This window comes from Macaca mulatta, chromosome 1, assembly GCF_049350105.2.
Source record: "Macaca mulatta isolate MMU2019108-1 chromosome 1, T2T-MMU8v2.0, whole genome shotgun sequence".
Taxonomy (NCBI): Eukaryota; Metazoa; Chordata; class Mammalia; order Primates; family Cercopithecidae; genus Macaca; species Macaca mulatta.
Window position 1 is genome coordinate 72149325 of NC_133406.1, and position 20449 is coordinate 72169773.

Genomic DNA, 20449 nt, shown 5'->3' on the forward strand with positions numbered 1-20449 from the left:
CCTAGATATTACAACCAGACTTCTGGTACGGCTCTAGAATCATATTTATAATAAGTGCTCCAGGTAACTATGATATAGCAGGCCCTGGTCTTTTGAGAACCACTGATCTATTCCAACATCCTACCCAATATGGTGGTTCCCTCTACAGGATACCACATAGGCTACCTAGTGCACACAACAACTTTCACCGAGACCAGTGCTCTCACCCTTTTGTAAGTCTTGTTCCCTTTTTAGATGGCTTAGTTATTAGAAACTGTATTCCTACATTGAGCCAAACAGTCAGAGTTCTTTGGCTCCTTGGACTTCACTTACTTAGACCCTAATTTCGTGCTCCAGAGCTGACAAAGAATTCCCCATCCAACAAGAGTCTGTGAATATCTAAAGGCAGCTACTACTGTGCCCTTGTAAGACTTAATTTTTCTAAGCTTAAACAACCTTTTTCTTTTAACTTCATAAAGCATAATTTCTGAGTCCCTCTTTATTTCAACTGCTCTTTCTCACCAATAGGCCTTACAGGATAGGTCTGTCTAGACTAACAATACTTCACTTTTCTTACAGACGGAACTTTTTTCAAGATGCACTAACTTCTAGTCCATGTTTCACCCTCATCACTCATTATCTTGCACTTAATGGCCGGGAGCCAAGAATCAGCAAGTATTTATTAACTTAATGCTGTGTTCCTAGCACCGTGTAAAGTACTCAAGGAGGATGCAAAAACCAACGGAAATCATCACATTTTGAGGAGTTAATAATTTCTTGTACAGGAAGAACTTAGATATGTGAATTAACTTGAAAACAGGGAACAACGGTATGCAACAAACAGTGCTTTAAATGTCTATCACATGAAAGACTGAACACTAGGTTTTCTGGATCAGGCTGTAAGCTAACTCACAGCCTCTGTTTGCAATTACGCCATGTATTTACAATAGCTTTTGATTTTTCTTTTTAAAAAGGAAAGCAAGTGAAAAAAAGAAGACACAAGGTGGCTCATGCCTGTCATCCCAGCACTTTGGGAGGCCAAGGTAGAAGGATCACCTGAGGCCAGGAGTTCAAGCCAGCCTGGGAAATACAGCGAGACTTCATCTCTATGAAATTAGAAAAAAATTGAGCCAGGCTTGGTGGCACATGCCTGTAGTCCCAGCTACTCAGGAGGCTGAGGCAGGCAGATTGCGGGGGCCTGGAGTTTGTGGCTGCAGTGAACCATGATTGGGCCACTGCACTCCAGTATGGGTGACAGAGCAAGACACTGTCTCAAAATAAATAAGTAAATAAAAACAAATAAGCCAAATTAAAGAAAGAAAGCAGAGGCCGGGCGCAGTGGCTCACGCCTGCCATCCCAACACTTTGGGAGGCCAAGGTGGGCAGATCATTTGAGGTCAGGAGTTCAAGACCACCCCGGTCAACATGGTAAAACCCTATCTCTACTATAAATACAAAAATTAGCCAGGTGTGGTGGCAAGCGCCTATAATTCCAGTCACTCGGGAGGCTGAGGCACGAGAATCGCTTGAACCTGGGAGGTGGAGGCTGCAGTAAGCCAAGATCATGCCACTGCACTTCAGCCTGGGTGACAGAGCAAGACTCTGTCTCAAATTTAAAAAAAAAAAAAAAAAAGCAGGATATTGCCTTAAAATATACTTAAAATTTTCAAGTGCATCCTTATATCAGAAATTTAAATTCTAAAAAATACACAAAAATCAGTTAGAATACTCTTCCTTCTTCAAAGCATGTCCCCGCATTGCTTCCCAAGCATTCAGAATGACAAGGTCCGGGTAAAAGGCAAAAAGCAAAGGGTTTATGTGATTCCTTTTCCTACAAGAAATACCCATTTGATGAGGAGACTTCCCAGGTATTTTAATGGAAAACTCTTACCAATAAATCAACTATACTAACACACAAAAAAATGCACTTATTCCACTCACTGAACATGCTTTATCAACTTACACAAATCCCTCACTTTACAGATGAGAGGGGAAAACATCATTTCAAAGGCAGCACGCGATTTCTCCAAGCTAAAGCAGACACTGAGTAGCTGGGTGGGAACAATACCTGGTTCTCCCCTCTACTGCTGGCTTCTTGTCTCCTCCTATTTAGTAGGGACAACCATCAAAACTCTTGCTCTCGCAACATTTTCCTCCTTAACTTTACTCCCACTTTCAGTTACCTTTCCAATCTTCAAATTTGAAGTCTGATACTACATTTTGTTTTGGGATACTTTTAGGAAAAGGGTGGACAAAACAGAATTCATTTTTTTTTTCCTTTTCTTTTTTTTTCTTTTCTTTTTTCTTTTTCTTTTTTTTTTTTTTGAGACAGGGTCTCACTCTGTTGCCCAGGCTGGAGTACAGTGGCATGATCACGGCTCACTGCAGCCTTGAACTTTTGGGCTCAAGTGATCTTCCAACCTCAGTGTCCTGAGGAGCTGGAACCAAAAGCACAAGACACCATGCCCAGCTAATTTTTATATTTTTTTCTTTTTGTAGAGACAGGGTCTCGCTATGCTGCCCAGGCTGGTCTCGAACTCTTGGCCTCAAGCTATGCTCCCACCTCAGCTTCCCAAAGTGTTGAGATTACAGGCATGGGCCACCACGCCTGGCCAGGTGATTACCTTTTTATTAAATTCTTGCATGCCTATTTTACTCACAGTCTCCAATGAGTATTTCCATGCTGTTAGAGACGAAATTCTGCCTGGCTCAGGATCCCTACTGCCTTACCAGCATTACAGAAAACAGCTGGAGTTAGCTACATGGATTCAACCAAAAGTCTAAAGCTGCAAGGCAATGAGTAAACAACCCCCAACTATTTTAACCTCTCCCCCACCACACACCCGCACTCACACCCACACACCCCTAAATCAACCAGCTCATCTACTTCATTGGAAGCTTCACAGTTAGTCAACACCCTTATATGGCACACAGGGGGAAAATGTACCTACCTTGTGGCCTCTTGCTGAAGCCATGACACATTTGGCACATAGAACATGACTCCAAAGAAAAGCAGAGGCTCATTAGCGAATTTGTCCAGATGTTTCTTCAGAGGTTTTTCCAGCTCCACCCATCGTGCTTGCTGGCTCTTGCTGAGAAACCAAAGGCCAAAGTAGTGTGTCTAGATAAAAGGGTAAAACAGCATCAGTTCATGCTCACCACAAGCATCCCAAGGCCACACACGAAACGAGACTCCAGCATGCTCTATCCCACCTTGGGTTCCCCAGCCCCTATACAAGATCCAGCTTTGACATCTGACTTTGGGACAAATTTAAAAAGACCACAACCACACACTACTGTAACGTACATGGAGTATCCAGATGCATTATCCCTACTCATTACTACTGTTTGTGCTTGTCGATACCCATGGGCCCATGTGAGGTAAAGGAGAGTCGCGCAGGGAAGGCACAGTGCTGACTTTTCCCCTGATATCTGAAGGCTGCCTTTTCTGTGTGCCTTCTGCCTGCTTCATGATCTCACATGGAGCACACTGGCAAAGACCAACATCGCTCTTGCACCTGCTGCAACGTAACTTATTACTCAGTTCCTAAGACAAAACCGCCTGCCAACTGAAAGCTTCTGCACTGTAGAATATTTTCATACAGTACCAGATTTTAACCGAGAATTTATTCGCTCTTTTCGTGTGCTTTAAAAAGTATCATCCTCTTCCACTTTATTATACACGAACTGCAGCAAATCTCTCCCCATATCAAGCTTTGAGAGAGGAAGGATCGCCTCTTCACAGCTGCCGCAGGAGCCCCTGGTGGCTGCTCTTGGCAGATTATGGTGGGATTTGTTAGATGAAAGTGAGATTTTCACCCTTAGACTTGAAGCCTAAACCAGTTTGGTTTTGAACAACATGCTAAATGATTAAAACAGGTACTTTTATGCACCCAATCCCATCTTTTATATTAATTCATGCTAGGATTTCAGGATTAGCACAACAATCACCAAAAAATAGATCACTGCTTTTGAAGATTCTTTTATATTTCAATTATAGCCTAGAATGGTTTACAGCACACCTGGAAACCTGCCTTCAAAAGAATGTTTTCATTACAATGTTTAATTTCCAAAGGCATTCTTATGCCGATGTTCCCACTCCAGCTGGCTGCCACCTCAGCATTACCACAGATCAATCCTGCCACAGCTCCACCAAAATCTCTCATGAAGTTTTGACTCTGACTTCACCAGAAAATCAGACGTGCCCTTGCCTACATAAAGCTGCAGACTCAGATGCTTTAAAGATATTTTAAATGGATTTACTTTGAGATGGGGGTAATGATTTGATCAGCTTTCCCCCACGATGTTCCAAAGGACAAGTTCACATCAGAAATCTATGCATTTCTTGAGCAACAAAATGTCAACAACCAGAGCCAAGGTTATATTTCCATCAACTGAGACAAACTTACTTGGATGAATTCTGCCCCTATTATTCATTTCCTAGCTCCAGTGAGTCCATTAGCTGTTCCAAGCTGAGTGATGAGATAGAGGAAATGAAATGTGGCTGAACAGAAAGAAAACAGACTTCGAAGTCAGTCCATCTCCCACCTTTTGCACTGTCTCAGTAACTTTACACAAGTCATTGAAATGCCTTCTAGACTCTCACAGTTTTCTCCTCTGTAAAATGGGGATGATGGTTACAACTTTCACCCACAGGCTCTGAGAAGTATAAATGAGATAATGCCTGTCGATTACCTGCATGGCACTCGGTAAGTAACTAATTCACAAGTGGTACCTTCCATTGCTGCTGCAGCTGCAGGACTACTACCCCTGTTACCACCATCCGCACCACTGCCACCGCCATCATCATCAGTAAATGAAAGCAGGTAAACCTCATGAATCTTTTTCATCAGCACTACTGACATCTCCGTGAACCACAGAATTAGGAAACAGGTTATCTGGGAGTCAATGAGAAAAAGCAGGCAAAGGTAGAAGCGGGAACATCTATGAATAACGTAAATATTTAAAAGATGTAAGGAAATAAAAATCACAAAGCTATACCTCCACTAAGACTTTGAGGCTCTCATGATAGGTGGTAATGGGACACTGGAACATCACTCTGACGCTATCCTCTGAGATCTATGATGTAGGCTTAAGCTACCCTAAACGTGAAGTCATTTGGGTACTCAGTTCAAGACATTTATCTGAAAAGGGTCCAAAGTAGTTCTGCATTATACTGAATTCCTGTACGGAATACAGGGCTGTATGAGGGTATTCCATGGCATTTTGGATGCCTAGGAGTGAGTCTCCATACAATAAATTAGGTAATATGTGTAATTAACATGATATACAGCAATTATTAAAGCTGGAAAAGAGCCCTTTTTATAGCATGAGTGGAGAAACAGGGCAAGCTTCACAATTGCTTAACAGGCTAACTATGATTTATCATCTTTCACTAAAAGCAGTTGTGACATTTGGGAGATATTTTTATAGTCCACACTTCATTCAAATTAGTAATATTCAAATTATAGAGGGCCACAGTAACTGCATAAATGTTATACAATCGATTTTGAAAAACGGTTAAAATTTTTATTTGTGTCTATCTGTGCCTCGAAAGCTATTTTAAATTTCCTTTTCTCATTCCTATCCATCCAGATCATTAAACCAGACCTGACCTCCACCCCAGAAAACCCTCAGAGAAAGAATATTCCATGGAGTACACACACACGAACATGTATGTGCACACACACAACACACACAAAATGCACACTGCAGCTGCACATACACATACTCCTGTACATACACGCATACGGGTATGTTGAGAAGGAGGATGATGAGGTACAAGAGAAACAACAGTAAGGCAATAATCTTGAGCCAGAGCTCTAAATAACAAAGTAAACCACTTCTAATGGAAAAACCTAATTCATGGCATAAATCCATCACTGCTGTGGTACAGCACCTTTCAGAGGACACAGAATATTTCAGAGTGACTCACCAGGTAATTATCCAGTGAAATAATTACATAACTACTGAAGAAATGGGGTGTCCAGTGCAGGGCAGAATTGGGGGAGACAGGTAATCTGAAGGACAGTTTGTACATACTCACAGCCAGAACATCCTAACTTTAAAACTGTCAAATTTGGTCCTCTAACAAGAAGAACAGTCCATTTCTGAGATCCCCATCCCCACCCTAACTTTTGAAGCTATGCCCAAAGTAACTTTTTGCATTCCCACCCTTCTCCTCCCGTTCTTCCTCTAGCTATCTGCCTACTCTGGAGTAGAAAGACCCTGCCTCAAAAGTACAATACAGCACACGTTTATTCTCCCACGTCTACACAGTGCCTCACAGGAAATGGAATCACAGCCTAGGCTCTCATTTCAACTAGCATGTGCACCAATCAACTTCCTGTGTATTATCCAAGGAACTACTAATCCTGTCAAGCCCAGCTGAGACCCCACCAGGCTGGTTCGTGGTTCACTTGCCAATTTAAACTCTAGCTCAATTTTGAAAGCTGAGCTTAGCTGCTAAACATTGCCACATGGTTGAAGAAAGCATGGTGGATGATTGCAAACAGAAACCACCTTCTCCATGACTCAAAGAGGATCCCACCATATTACCTGAGTAAATGCCTGAAATATGTGTTCTGTTTATATCTCAGGCACAAAGAGTAAGCCAGGCTCGTTTAATCCTCATGATACCTCCTCTGGGAGAGGTATGAATCCCCATTTTATTGCTCTAGTTTTCTTAAGAAAACTAGAACACACAGCTCTGGTGCCATGAGTTCTGCAATAAGTTTACTGCAATGATGAGAAAAGAAGACAGAAGAACCAGTCCTCAGGGACAGGAACCACATCTCTGAACCAGTTACAAAAAATGCACTACAATGAAACCAAGTAAAGCCGCACTAAAATGTCATTTTTATGTGAGCAGCTTCCTCATTTATTTGGTTTGGGGAATTGCATTTTAACACAGGAAACATACATTTAAGTACATACTAAAAAATCGGCTAGTTTCTTCAGTGGCAGATTGGTATGTGGATACTATAGTGTCAAAATGTCCACCTTTTGGTATTATGGAAAGATTCTGAGACTAAGGGCCCTTAAAAGTAGTTTTGGGGACAGGTGGCATATAGGAACTCTCTATACCTTCTGCTCAACCTTGCTGTGAACCTAAAACTGCTCTAAAGAAAGAAAGTCTATTAAAAAATACTTTGGGATACTTTTGATTTGCTTGTTCATTTATTTGTATAGAGATGGTATAATCCCCCACATTAGTTATTAAAAGGGAAATATTTTTTGAGGGTTTTGTTTTTCCAGTTTTGTGACCAATGGCACAGACTTTAATGCTATTTTTAAGAGGTTTAGATGCAGTCTTGGCAATTACCAAGGATTAAAGCCATGATCTTATCTCAAGTATTTTGAAGAGTTACTCATCCAGAAGCAAAAGTTTAAAGTATCTTGCATTAAGTTTTAATAGGTTGCCTATCTTACCCAGTATTTCAGCTGTAAATTAAGAAACAGTTGGTGTGCTTCCACATAAAATATATGAATTACATATCATACAAGCACGAACAGTTTCACTGAGGCATGGAAAATACTTCAAAAGATGACTATAAGCAGACTCTGAAATGGCACTTCATGCAATTACATTCCAATGGCTTTGGAAAATAAGCCACCGTACATCAGCTGGATAACAGTGGAAAAGAACTTGTGCTTAATCAACCTCTACTCTGGGTAGGTCTGAGATTTCTATAACTGACACATCTATAATTAACAACTGCACCCTCTTCATTTTCCTAGCCAATCTCTTTGTAAAAGTACAGGAAAAGAAACCGCAGAATAACACAGACCCAAGAAGAGAGTCCCATAGCCAAGAAAAACTACTCTTCTGAGACTGCACAACTCACCTAGAATACACAGAAAGATGAAGACATACAAGTTAAGACTGGCGAATAGTTCACGTACAATCTCTATACCTAGAAAATGGAGATGCCAGTGCCATTACATTCTAGGGCTGACATTAAGCTAATAATGTTTCACATTGTCATTTTTACAAAGACAAAAAGCAATACAAAACTTAAACATGAGAAATCTCCCCCAGCAGTCTACTCTTCAGTTGATTCTTAATCAGTATTGATTAGTTTAATCCTTTGCAAATACACATATATACTGATGTGATTAAACAAGCTATAAAATACAGCAGAATTCCACTATTATCTGCCAGGGCATGATGTGTTCCATTTAATTGAGTACCCCCCAAATCCCACATAAATTATTAATTGCCAAAAGATTAGCATGAAATCAAACCACAGAAATCTTCTTCATGTAAGTTAACTTTTATGTGATAATAGGAAATGCAAGTTAAATTTCTTAATCTTTATAATCTCTAGTCATTATGAAAATAGCAAAATGTGGAAAATTTCTACTGTAGTGATAGCTTTGGGTAAAACTGCTTTTAGTAAAGATCGAAATATAAATTTGCAAAAGAAAAAAGGGATAAATTAGAGGATAAGGACTTACTCTTTGAAATGATTATAGTTTGGTTTTTAAAACTTTTTTATGCTCTTTTAAAAACCAAGGCTCTTAAGCTTAGCCTTAGGAGACAGCCGAGAGTTATGAAAGTCACCATTCTCCAGAGCGCTGGATTTCCCCACAGCAGTTCCCTACCGCAAATAGGTTTTACCAGTGAAGCGAAGGGTATCTCAGGTGCCTTTGTTATATCATTTACCCTTCTTCCACTTGTTAAAAGTAGAGCCAAGGTTAGTCTAGCATATTTTTACATTTTATTAGAATGTTTACACTCACTATTACCATTAAATGCCCCCTTTGCCTTTCTCAGAATAGCACTGTTTAGCAGAAATAAAATGTGAGCTACATATTTAATTTTAAATCTTCTAGAAGCCACATTTTAAAAGTACCAAAAAGTGAACTTACTTTTAATAAATATTATTTGAAACATGTCAAAATATCATTGCAACCTGTACATAAATATAATTAATGAGTATTTTAGTTTTCTCATACTATGTCTTCAAACTCTGATGTGTTTTCACACTTACCACGCATTTCAGTTCAAAATAGCCACATTTCACGTGTTCCATAACCACATGTGGCTACCATATTGGACAGCACAACCTTAAATTAATCCTAGCTATTTGAGGAACTGAAAGACTTTGCTATTTTAATTCAACATAAGATCACAGTTTCATATATATCTATCTGTATCTGTATCTATATCTATCTATATCTATATCGAGAAAGAGATTGAGATGTGCTCTGTCACCCAGACTGGAGTGCAGTGGTATGTTAATAGCTCATTGCAGCCTCGTTCTCCCAGGCTCAAGGGATCCTCCTGCCTCAGACTCCCAAGTAGCTGGGACTACAGGCATGCATCACCATGCTTGGCTAATTTTTTTTTTTTTTTGTAGAGATGGATCTCACTATGTTGCCCAGGCTGGTCTTGAACCCCTGAGCTCATGTGACCCTCCATCTTGGCCTCCCAGTATCAGGACTATAGTTGTGAGCTACCACGCCTGGCCCCAGTTTCTAATAATTAAAGTCATCTAACAATGGAACAAGCAGACTTACAAAAGGGTGACAGCCCAGTTTCTGGAAGTGTCATGGCAGAGGCTGGATAGCTTGTGTGGTGTCTTGCAAAGAAAGCAGCCATATTGAGTGCTCCCTATGCTAGGCAACTGTGATACTGAGGCAACTATGAAAAACTAACTCTTTGAATCCTCCCAACAATTTGTAGAGCTGGCTACTATTACCATTTCCATTTTACAGATGAGAAAACTGAGGCACAGGGTACTTCAGTAGCTATCTAAGTTTACATAGCTAGTAAATGGAAGAACCAGGATTCAAACTCAAGCAGTTTGGTCCAAGCTGACATTCCTAGCCACTAAACTCTGCTGTGTTTCCATGTACTTCTTTTTTAAACTGTGATAATTAGTCATAAGGCACCATTGTTTTAGCTCTTTTTCCCTTAACCTAGGCTAGTTATTTTCAAACTGAGATAGGGCTCCAGATATCCCATCTCCTCTGTAAAAGACCCAGCTCCATTTACACATCCATGTTCCACTGAAGATTTGGAGAAAAGGGCTAAACCCACTGATCCAGATATATTATAATGACATTAATAGAATTCTGATTTTCTGAGCTTCCTATATCTTGGGCATGTCTTTGTTAATAGAGCTCCCAAGCAGCAACTTATCCCTGATTTTTTCTTCATTTTTAAAACAACTGAAAACACATTTTTCCTAACCAGTTCACCTCATGACCTCTTGCCAGGTTTACAATTGTGCTCACCGGCATCTCTGTTCCTCCTGTCCCTCCCTTCTGATCCCCACTCTTTTCTTCTTTCTTTTGAGACAGAGTCTTGCTGTGTCGCCCAGGCTGGAGTGCAATGGCGCAATCTCAATCTCGCCTCACTGCAACTTCCACCTCCCAGATTCAAGTGATTCTCATGCCTCAGCCTCTTGAGTGGCTGGGATTACAGGCGCATGCCACCATGCCTGGGTAATTTTTGTATTTTTAGTAGAGATGGGGTTTCACTACGTTGGCCAGGCTGGTCTCGAACTCCTCACCTCGGGCGATCTGCCCACCTCAGTCTCCCAAAGTGCTGGGATTACAGGCGTGAGCCATCGCACCCAGCTGATCCCCACTCTTTTCTTTCTTTCCTTTTTTTGTTGAGACAGTGTCTCACTCTGTCACCGGGCTAGAGTGCAGTGGCGCAATCTTGGTTCACTGCAACCTCCAACTCCTTGGTTCAAGCGATTCTCCTGCCTCAGCCTCCCGAGTAGCTGGGATTACAGGCATGTGCCACCACGCCCAGCTAAGTTTTGTATTTTAGGAGGGACAGGGTTTCACCATGTTGGCCAGGATGGTCTCGATCTCCTGACCTTGTGATCCACCTGCCTCTGCCTCCCAAAGTGCTGGGATTACAGGAGTGAGCCACTGCATCTGGCCGATCCCCACTCTTTCCTACTAATGAGTTCTTTACCTAACATGCAAGGTAACCATGTCATGCTCCTCCTTGGAGTCCTCTGATGACTTATACTTCACAGCAGTGTTTTATTCCCCACATAGTTCAAAAGAGCATTTTCTGGAAGGCTAAGACAACCGTGAAACACTTACTGGACCACCATTTTCTTTCTTTTACTATAGAATTGAGGAGAGAATGTTTCCCAAAGCATTTTACCATGCTCCCTGTTCCCCTACTACACGTCTCTGGGAACCGGAACGGTGGTGTCAGCCTGCCAGGGTTTGAACCGGCCTCACAAATTGCCAGCCCAGTGACTGTGGGCAGGTCACCCTATGCTGTAGCCTCCCCATCTGTAAGATAGGAACAGCAAGGGTAGGGATGCATCACAGACTCGTTATGAGGACTACACGAGCTGATACATGGAAACTGCTCAGCAGAGTACCTACAATCAAAAGGTGGTAATTACCCTTTGTAACTTATTTTAGAAATACTATCCTATAGATCTAGTTAAAACTCCCTAGGCAAACACAGCAAACACTGCAAAAGCAGACTCCGTCCTGCCCCTTCCTCCTCTACCCTCTTCCTTTCCATGACCCCTTTCACACACCCACACATACACACAAAACACACACACAACACACACACCAGTGCAAACAAACTGAACTCTGCCTTTCCCTGAAAATACCCTCCCCTCGCCACACACACACACAGATCAGTGCAAGCTGGACTATGCCTTTCCCAGAAAATTCCAACACACACACACACACACACAGAGACAGAGATCAGTGCAAACTGAACTCTGCCTTTCCCTGAAAATTCCAACACACACACACACACACACACACACACATCAGTGCAAACTGAATTTCGCCTTTCCCTGAAAATTCCATGTTCTTTCCTGTTTCTGTACCTCAGCACAAGCCGTTCCCTTTGCCTTGTTTCTTGTTTGTCCTGTTCTCTAAACTCTAGGAGCAAAGACTCTATCTGGTTTCTGGGAGCAGGGACCCTATCACATTCAGCTTTCCCAGACATGACTGTTTGCTGACAATAGGAACCAGGCTTGGGTCCTTCTGAATGCCATGTTAAATAGGAGCATATCACATTTGTCCAAATCTATAGAATGTACAACACCAAAAATAAGCCCTAATGTAAACTCTGGACTCTGGGTGATAATGATGTGTCAATGTAGGTTCAATAATCATCACAAATGTGCCACTCTGGGAGTGATGTTGATAGTGGAGGAGGATGTACATGCATGGGGCCAGGGGTATATGGAAATTCTCTGTACCTTCCTCTCAATTTTACTGTGAATCTAAAAGTGCTCTAAGAAATCAAAGTCCTAAAACTAAAAATAAAGTCTATTAAAAATTATCTAATAAAATATAGTGGCAAAACAATTAATGTAAATAAAAAATTTAATCAAAAAAATTTTAATCTACCATACATCCTTTCCTAATATAAAGCTATTACAAAATTTATGATATACCTAAACTACTTCTAATGGCAAAGCCAAATATCCACCATAATCTAGTTTCTAAGTCTTCATAAAGGCTAAACATATTGACCTAGACACAGTGTCTCACATCCATAATCCCAGCACTTTGGGAGGCTGAGGCAGGAGGATCGTTTGAGCCCAGGAGTTTGAGACCAGCCTGGGCAATAGAGTGAGATCCCATCCGTACAAAAAAAATTAAAAATTTGCTGGGCATGGTGGCATGTGCCTGTAGTCTCAGCCACTTGGGAGGCTGAGGTGGGAGGATCACTTGAGCCCATGAGGTTGAAGCTGTAGTGAGTCATGATCGTACCACTGCACTCCAGTCTGGGCAATAGAGCAAGACCCTATCTCAATTGAAAAAAAAAAAAAATTAAATATATTTTGGCTGGGTGTGTGGCTCACACCTGTAATCCTAGCACTTTGGGAGACCAAGGCAGGAAGATCACTTGAGCCAGGAGGTGGAGGCTGAATGAGCCATGATCATGCCACTGCACTCCATCTTGTGCAATAGAGTTAGGCCCCAACACCCCTCCCAAAAAAAAGACTAAACTTTTTCTCATATCTTAGATTGGTTGTCACCTTCTCCTCTAAAGCAGCATTGGCTCTCTCTGAAAAATGACCCAAATACAAATTCAAGGTATGAGGATCAGACCCTGTGTTCACCTCCTCTTACTTCTGCTTTTGGGTGGAGGATGCATTCTTCTTTAAGATGTGTTTGTGCAAAGGAAGAAAAGTATCAGATTACTCTATCTGATCCTTTAATTCAGGAGTATCTAGAGGATTGATTCACAAAAGGGCACAACTTCAATGTTGTCTGTCATGGAAGGAAAGCACAAAATTCAAAAAGAAAGTGATTTGGTCGAATGCGGATGCACCCATTAGGGCATGTCAAAATAAAGTCGGTATTAAACGCAAACCCCACCTCAGCAACGGAATGTCAATCACACTATACACACACTTGGCACTGCACTGCTTTATTCTTTGCGATAAGGTAGTTGTGGGATGACCCAGGGTTGACTTTTGCCTTCTCACTGAGAAAAACAATAGTCTGTTGAAAGCCATTATTACCATACACATCTCCACACACCATTCGTTATAAACTCTAGCTTGACCTGGTGATTTGGAGCGATGCCTTCTCAGCCCCCAAAATGTTGGCTGCTCTTTCACATCCTTGAATCTTTGATAATCCAGTTCCCCACACCAAAGACGATATGGCCTTCTTTTCTACCTGCTGGATTCAAACATATCCTTCAAGTCTTGGTTCAGAGTGAAGGCTTTGTTCATCTTCCATCAACTCTTTCTCTCTCACCAGCAAGACTGCAGTGTTCAGTGGGCTGGACTGCACACTGCACAACACTAAGGACAGCCATCGCCTTTTGGGCCTACCCCTGCATTCTATTTTAGCTCGGACCACATTCAATATTCACTGTTTATTTAAAGGCTGGACTCCCCTACTGTTGTGTGCATGTCTTGAAGGTAAAATTGTACCTTATTTATCTTCATTTCACCAAGTTCTAAAAAAGTGTCTGGCACAAGATGTTCAATATTTTCTTTAACAAAAAATGGGTTTTTTTAAAGTTGTTTATTAAGACTCTCAAATTTGAACAATTATACATTATTAAACGCAGCACTATATATTTTCCATACAGGAACTCTTTTAATATTTGCAACAGCCCTATGAAGTCAGCATTATTATTCCCATTTTATAGGTAGGAAACTTATGCCTTGAAAGATTCGGTAACTTTTCCATTGTCACCCAGCTAATAAATGACAGAAGAGTAAGCTGAACCCAAGACCAAATTCCAATGCCTATACTTGTAACTACTTAACCCATGCTACACTGTCCCCCGACGCATGTGAGGAATAATTAGTTGCTCTAATTTGAGTGACTGAAAGTACTTAAAAGTAAAAATACTAATTTTCTATAAGAACTTAGACAAGTCTCTTCCCCAACCAGCATTTAAGTTTTTCCTTTATGCCCATGCACATATGCAAATGTGTGTTTAAATGTGTGTACCCTAATGTGTTACCAACGAGAAAAAGACAGCCAGCTACCAATCAACAAGATGAGAACATTTCACACATTTATTCTATTGTGGCAGTTACCAAGCTACTAATACATACCTCCATTGTCCAAGACAGTCTCCTGCACAGAAAAATATACCTAAAAGGAATACCTGATCACTGAAACCAAAGTATAAACACAAAGAACAGCAGGAGACAGATGCATTGCAGGTGAAAGTTTCTCAGAGAAAAACAGCTAGCCTGTGGAAGATGCCTTTAGAAGGGACTTTCAGAGCAGGAAAGGGGAGAGGAAGATCCTCCTGGGCCCCAACTCCTTTGTAAGCAGGTGGAGAGAGGTCACATGCGATCACTTCCAACAGTGATTGCCACCCCTCTTCTGTCATCGAGGTCCTGGGCAATGCTGTCACTTGGACTCTCCAAGAGCCCAGGGACCTAGGACAATGACATACAGCTTTCCCTTGCCCTCAGGAAGGTCTGAGTCTCAGGAGCTTGCAGTCATTCAGTACTGGCAGCCACTCAACCAGACCACCTTCCCCACTGATCAACAAGTCAGACAGCTCTCAAGACACAGATGCTGAAGTGTGGATTGCTCACAAAGTCTCTTGTCCTGAATGTCTGCACGACTGAAAAAAGAAGGGCTTGGCTGTCATAAACAACTGCTCTGAAAGTCCCTTCTAAAGAATGATAGCATGACTTTCTTAGTGGTCAGCCCTGCTTTTGCTTAAAAGTCATTTCACAGACAGCATGAAGGCAACGAGGGCTGTGAGGAATCTTAAAAGGAACAAAACCTCTGTTTTACAGGCTCCCACAAAAAGCCTCACTGGTCATGCTCACTCTAAATGCTTTTTCTCTTTATTTGGTGGGGGTTTTTTTTTTTTTTAGAGGAAAATACAGAAACAACTAAAAAAAAAAAAAAAAAAAAAAAAGGCAGCTGCATGCATCCGTATGTGGGCGTTTTTCTCCTTAATGTGCAGCCAGAATGCCAAAATACCAGCTACCCACTCAGTTGTTTTAAAGAGAGAAAATGACTTTGGTAGGGAGAGTCTCTCATTTTCAACTCCCCCAAAACCTCTTCCCCAGCTGAAATAAAAGGAAACCTGCCACGCCATGCAGCTCTAGGCGTGGTTCACATCAGCACGAATCTCCCCATCCAATGACGGATAAGATCACAGCCATGCTAAGAATAACAGGATTCTTATAAACACATTGTCGCTTAGGCCAAAAAACATGACAGATGCCAAGAAACAGATGGCTGGTCCCTTTGGTGAGTTCTCCTTCACATACCCAACACGCATGCATGCGCGCATGCGCACACAGACACCCCCCCCCCCCTTACCTCTCGCAGCTCCAGCCTCTGGGCCACAGCCTCCAGGCATTCTTGCCCTGTGCTTTCCACCGACAGCGTGCACTCGATAACATTGCTGTCCAGCAGGCGAATCCGTGTAACAAAGCAGTTCTTGCTCAGGACGTTGTAGCGCCGTGTCCGGCGGAGCTTCAGACCAAAAGGCATGGCTATGTGGTCCTCGGACGCCGCCCTCCTATCCTGGCGCACACGCCCCTGAGACGGCCTTAACAGTTTCGTGACTGGAAAATTACACTATCACCTGTGCTCCTCCAGGTAGGGAAAAGGGTGTCCATGCCCAGTGTGGCCCTCTGGAAGATAGCTGTAAATGCAAAAGAAACACCACGGTCATACTCCAGAAGGGACCTGTCAATGGTACCATATTCCACACACACAGAAGCGCACACCCCCTGCCAACAGATCACCATCCAGATTTGATAAGCTGCAAGTTCTGGAACTCCTAAGTGTCTTGGCAGAGCCCATGCCCTATGCCTTATCTTACAAGGGTGATACGATAAAAGCTACTTTACAGTTGAAGAAACGAAGGTTCAAAGAGATTAAAGAATTCATTCACAGGTGCACAGTGTAAATGGCAAAGCCAGAATTTAAACCAATGTCTACATAACTTCAGTTCACATGCTTTTTTCACTATGCAATACGGTCCACTCAAGAAAGTGCTAGGAGGCTGGGCGTGGTGACTCACGCCTGTAATCCCAGCATTTTGGGAGGTTGAGGCCGAAGGGTTACTTAAGCCCTGGAGTCCAAGACCAGCCTGGACAACACAATGAGACCCTGTCTCTACAAAAAAAAAAAAAAAAAATTAGCCAGGCATGATGGCATGTGCCTGTAGTCCCAGCTACTTGGGAGGCTGAGATGGGAGGCTCTCTTGAGCCTGGGAGGCCAAGGCTGCAGTGATCCATGATCATGCCACTGCACTCCAGCTCGGGCAACAGAGTAAGATTCCGTCTCAAATAAAAAATAAAATAAAATAAAATACAAATTAAAAAGCCCACTAGGAGTGGAACTTGAACACTAGTGTTTTGCTTTTTAAATTTCCAAATATATTGTCTCATTCCAACTTCATGAACAACCCTATGGTGTCTATTTTACAGATGAAAGAAGTAAAGTTTAATGACTTAAGTGCCTCACTGAATTTAAAATTTGATCTTGTTCCTCCTCACTCTTTGCAACACTGCCTCTTTACTTTTATTAACATTATTTACTTTTATTTTCATGTCTGATGTAAACACTTTATTATTTACTTAGAATGAATGATAAAGTGGTGGGAATATGCATTTAATATAATCAGCTACTTCCTTTTTTTTTTTTTCTTTTTTTTGAGACAGAGTCTCACCTTGTTGCCCAAGCTGGAGTGCAGTGGTGCAATCTTGGCTCAGTGCAACCTCCGCCTCCCAGGATCAAGAGATTCTCCTGCCTCAGCTTCCCAAGTAGCTGGGATTACAGGCACCCGCCACCACACCTATTTTTATTATTATTATTTTTAGTAGAGATGGGGTTTCACCATGTTGGCCAGGCTGGTCTTGAACTCCTGAACTCATGTGATCCACCCGCCTTGGTCTCCCAAAGTACTGGGGTTACAAGTGTGAGCCAACACACCTGGCCAGCTACTTCCATTTTTTTTTTTAATGGAAAGAGATGAATTCTTCAAAGCACTTAAAAATCACAACTCTGTCCTTTTTTCAACAAATATTTAGACAGATGTGGGGAACCACCCATTATCATCTTGTCCCTTTACAAAATCTTGATGCAAAATCCTGTAACCAAATCACAGATAATTTAACTTACTATTATAGTAACAAGCCTTATTGACACCCTGATGTCCCACCAAATGAAAATGATGACATTATTGCCATGGATAACACGAGAATAAAATAACAACAAAAGTGGCCTTATTGCTCCACCCTGAGCCAGCAATCTTGCTGGGAGGCTCATCACACTTGTCTTTCAAAGAAGCCAGAAATGTCCAGAAAGCTTTTCTGTCCAAATGTTCTGTTCTCCATTAAGCCCAACGGACTATCTCTTGCTCATCTGATTGTTTTGTTAACTAGATTCAGGCAGGATTTATACTCTTCATCCATCTGCCGACGCAGAATTACCCCCTGAGCCCGAAGACACTTGGATGTACAAATAGGAATAGCTACTACTTGTAGGAATTCTTAAATTAATAAATAAAATGGCTTCAATATTTACAAACCACTCCCTGCCGGTCCTCATGCCTCACAGAGGTTGTCAGGGTATAACCCTGCAACACAGCAAAACACACTCCCCAGCCTCCCACTGCAGGTCTTTGATACTTGCCGTGGGCACATTCCTTAACATGACAGGTATATGTTTTATGATGGCTTAAAATACATATGCTAGAAACTCTGGCTTGGTAAAATATATTAACATTTCTAAATCATTTTATGTTGGCAGAGTATCATGTTTACCTCTAAGGTAAGCCAGTCTGATCTCTTGATAAGTACAGAAAAGAATATGAAATGACCCACCCACCCCCAACCCCAAGAAAAACAGCGGGGGGAGCCAAATTCAAATATATAGCCCTTAGGTGTTTACTACTCATGAATTTCCCTCAACTTATTAAAGCACAGAACAGAAGAGGCCAATATTCAATTCCTGCATTAACCAGAGAGCCTCAAACAGAGAAAAATATTTGCTCTGTGGGCACAAGCCACATTTCTAATCCTGAGCCAGGCACTTTACATTTGGGTGTGTGTCTCACTGTAAACACCTAGGAAAGAATGTGGCTGGCTTGGTACACACTGCTCCCAGCAAAAACAACCTCTACTACATATTCTATGGGACATCATTCGCAATGCATAACTAGTGAAATAAAAAGCAAACTTTAAACAACATGTATAGATGACTGCAATTTTTATGATAAACAAAAACACAGAAAAAGGAAAGAATGTAAGCTCGGCAAAATTATTATCTCAGAGCTACTTGATATTAAATAGAATTCTAAACTTGTATATTTCTATTTCTAACCTTGTATATTTCTATTTCTAACCTTGTATTGTTCTAGCATCTTACAGCTGTCTTATATTATTTTTGTAAATAAAGATTATTTTAAAGTACATTATCTACTGAAAATGGTGTATCAGGAGCAATGGCCTTATATTCATGGCTAGCAGATAATCTGGTAATATATCTCCTAGAAAATACATATTTTGATTTCTAAAAGACTTTTAAAATCTCCAGTTGACAAAAATACTTGCAAGATATGGTATCAACAAAATGTTATAAGAAAACTGGTCTGATCCTTTTAAAAGTCAATGTCATGAAACAAAAATTGAGCATGGGGAGGGGGAGGTAGTACAGGCTGCTTCAGAGTAAAAGAGATTTAGGAATTATGAAAACTAAATGTAGTGTGTGAACCCTGATTAAATCCAGGTGTGGAAAAAAAAATACCTGTAAAAAATACAGATAATTAGGAAAGTTTGAAATAGAAAATAGAAATTAGATGACATTAATGTATTTTTATTAATTTTCTTCAGATTTTGATAGAATTGTGATTATATAGGAGAATAGACAGAATTGTGTTAAGAGATGCCAGTGGATATATCAGGGTTTATTAAAAAAGTCATGATGCCTGTAACTTACTTTCCAATGTTTTTTTGAAAAACCAACACACAGCTGGGTGCGGTGGCTCACACCTGTAATCCTAGCACTTTGGGAGGCCAACACAGGTGGATCACCTGAGATCAAGAGCTTGAGACCAGCCTGGCCAACATGATGAAACCCCGTCTCTACCAAAAATACAAAAATTAGCCAGTCATGGTGGTGTGTGCCTGTGATCCCAGCTACTCGGGAGGCTGAGGCAGGAGAATCGCTTGAACCCAGGAGGCGGAGGTTGCAGTGAGCTGAGATGGCACTATTGCATTCCAGCCTGAGCAACAGAGCAAAAAATCCACCTCAAAAAAAAAAAAAGAAAAAGAAAAGAAAAGGAAAACCAACACATACACCATACACACATAAGCACATCTATAAATTCAAAGTTAAAACAAATACACAAAATGTTAACAGTTGTTGAATCTAACTGTGAGTATACAGACATTCACTCTACTGTTCTTTTAGGTTTTGTATATACCTAAAAGTTTTCATAATCAAAAGTGAAAAAGAAGGCAATCCTTAGTGCAGGTAGTAAACATGCTCGCACCTAATCACTGCTGCATTTAAATGATGCGGCCTCTTTCTACGGACTTCTCTGATCCTTAGTATCACAGGTAGTCTGTTCTGTCTGAATTCCCACAGCCATTGGTGCTTATTTTAACATACTAATCTAGCTTATGTTAAAAATATCAGCACATTTTGACACTAAACTCCCTCAGAGTTAGAAACACATTTTTTTCACCTCTAACACACACATCATTTACCTACATTAAAAGTTCATGACATTTTCACCCAGGACTTGCATAGCCACAGAGCTGTGCTTCTGGAAAGAACTTTCAGGCACTCATTTAAGACATCTCTTACCTTTAGGAATGGCTACACCTAAATTATCCCAGGTAAACAATTTGCTTGACACTAATCTATAATAATAGGATTAGAGAAAAAGATCTCTTAGTCCTTTTCATTTCAATATTTTTATTACTCTGTGAATTTATCCACTACTTTTAAGTTCTCAAAAAAGCCATAGCACATATGTTAAAATTCCATCTTTTAC

General features: G+C 41.1%; 1 protein-coding gene across 3 annotated transcripts in view; it reads right to left on the minus strand.

Annotated features, from left to right (window-relative positions):
- PTPN14 (protein tyrosine phosphatase non-receptor type 14) overlaps positions 1–20449 on the minus strand; it is a 204797-nt gene that overhangs the window by 101651 nt on the left and 82697 nt on the right. For all 3 annotated transcript variants that reach the window (XM_015116347.3, XM_077986828.1, XM_028853190.2), the window contains 2 exons: positions 15757–16084; positions 2931–3100 (listed from right to left, as the gene is read on the minus strand). In XM_015116347.3, the coding sequence (XP_014971833.2) occupies positions 2931–3100; positions 15757–15930 (344 nt within the window). In that variant the 5' untranslated portion in view covers positions 15931–16084. The remainder of the gene's footprint in view (positions 1–2930; positions 3101–15756; positions 16085–20449) is intronic.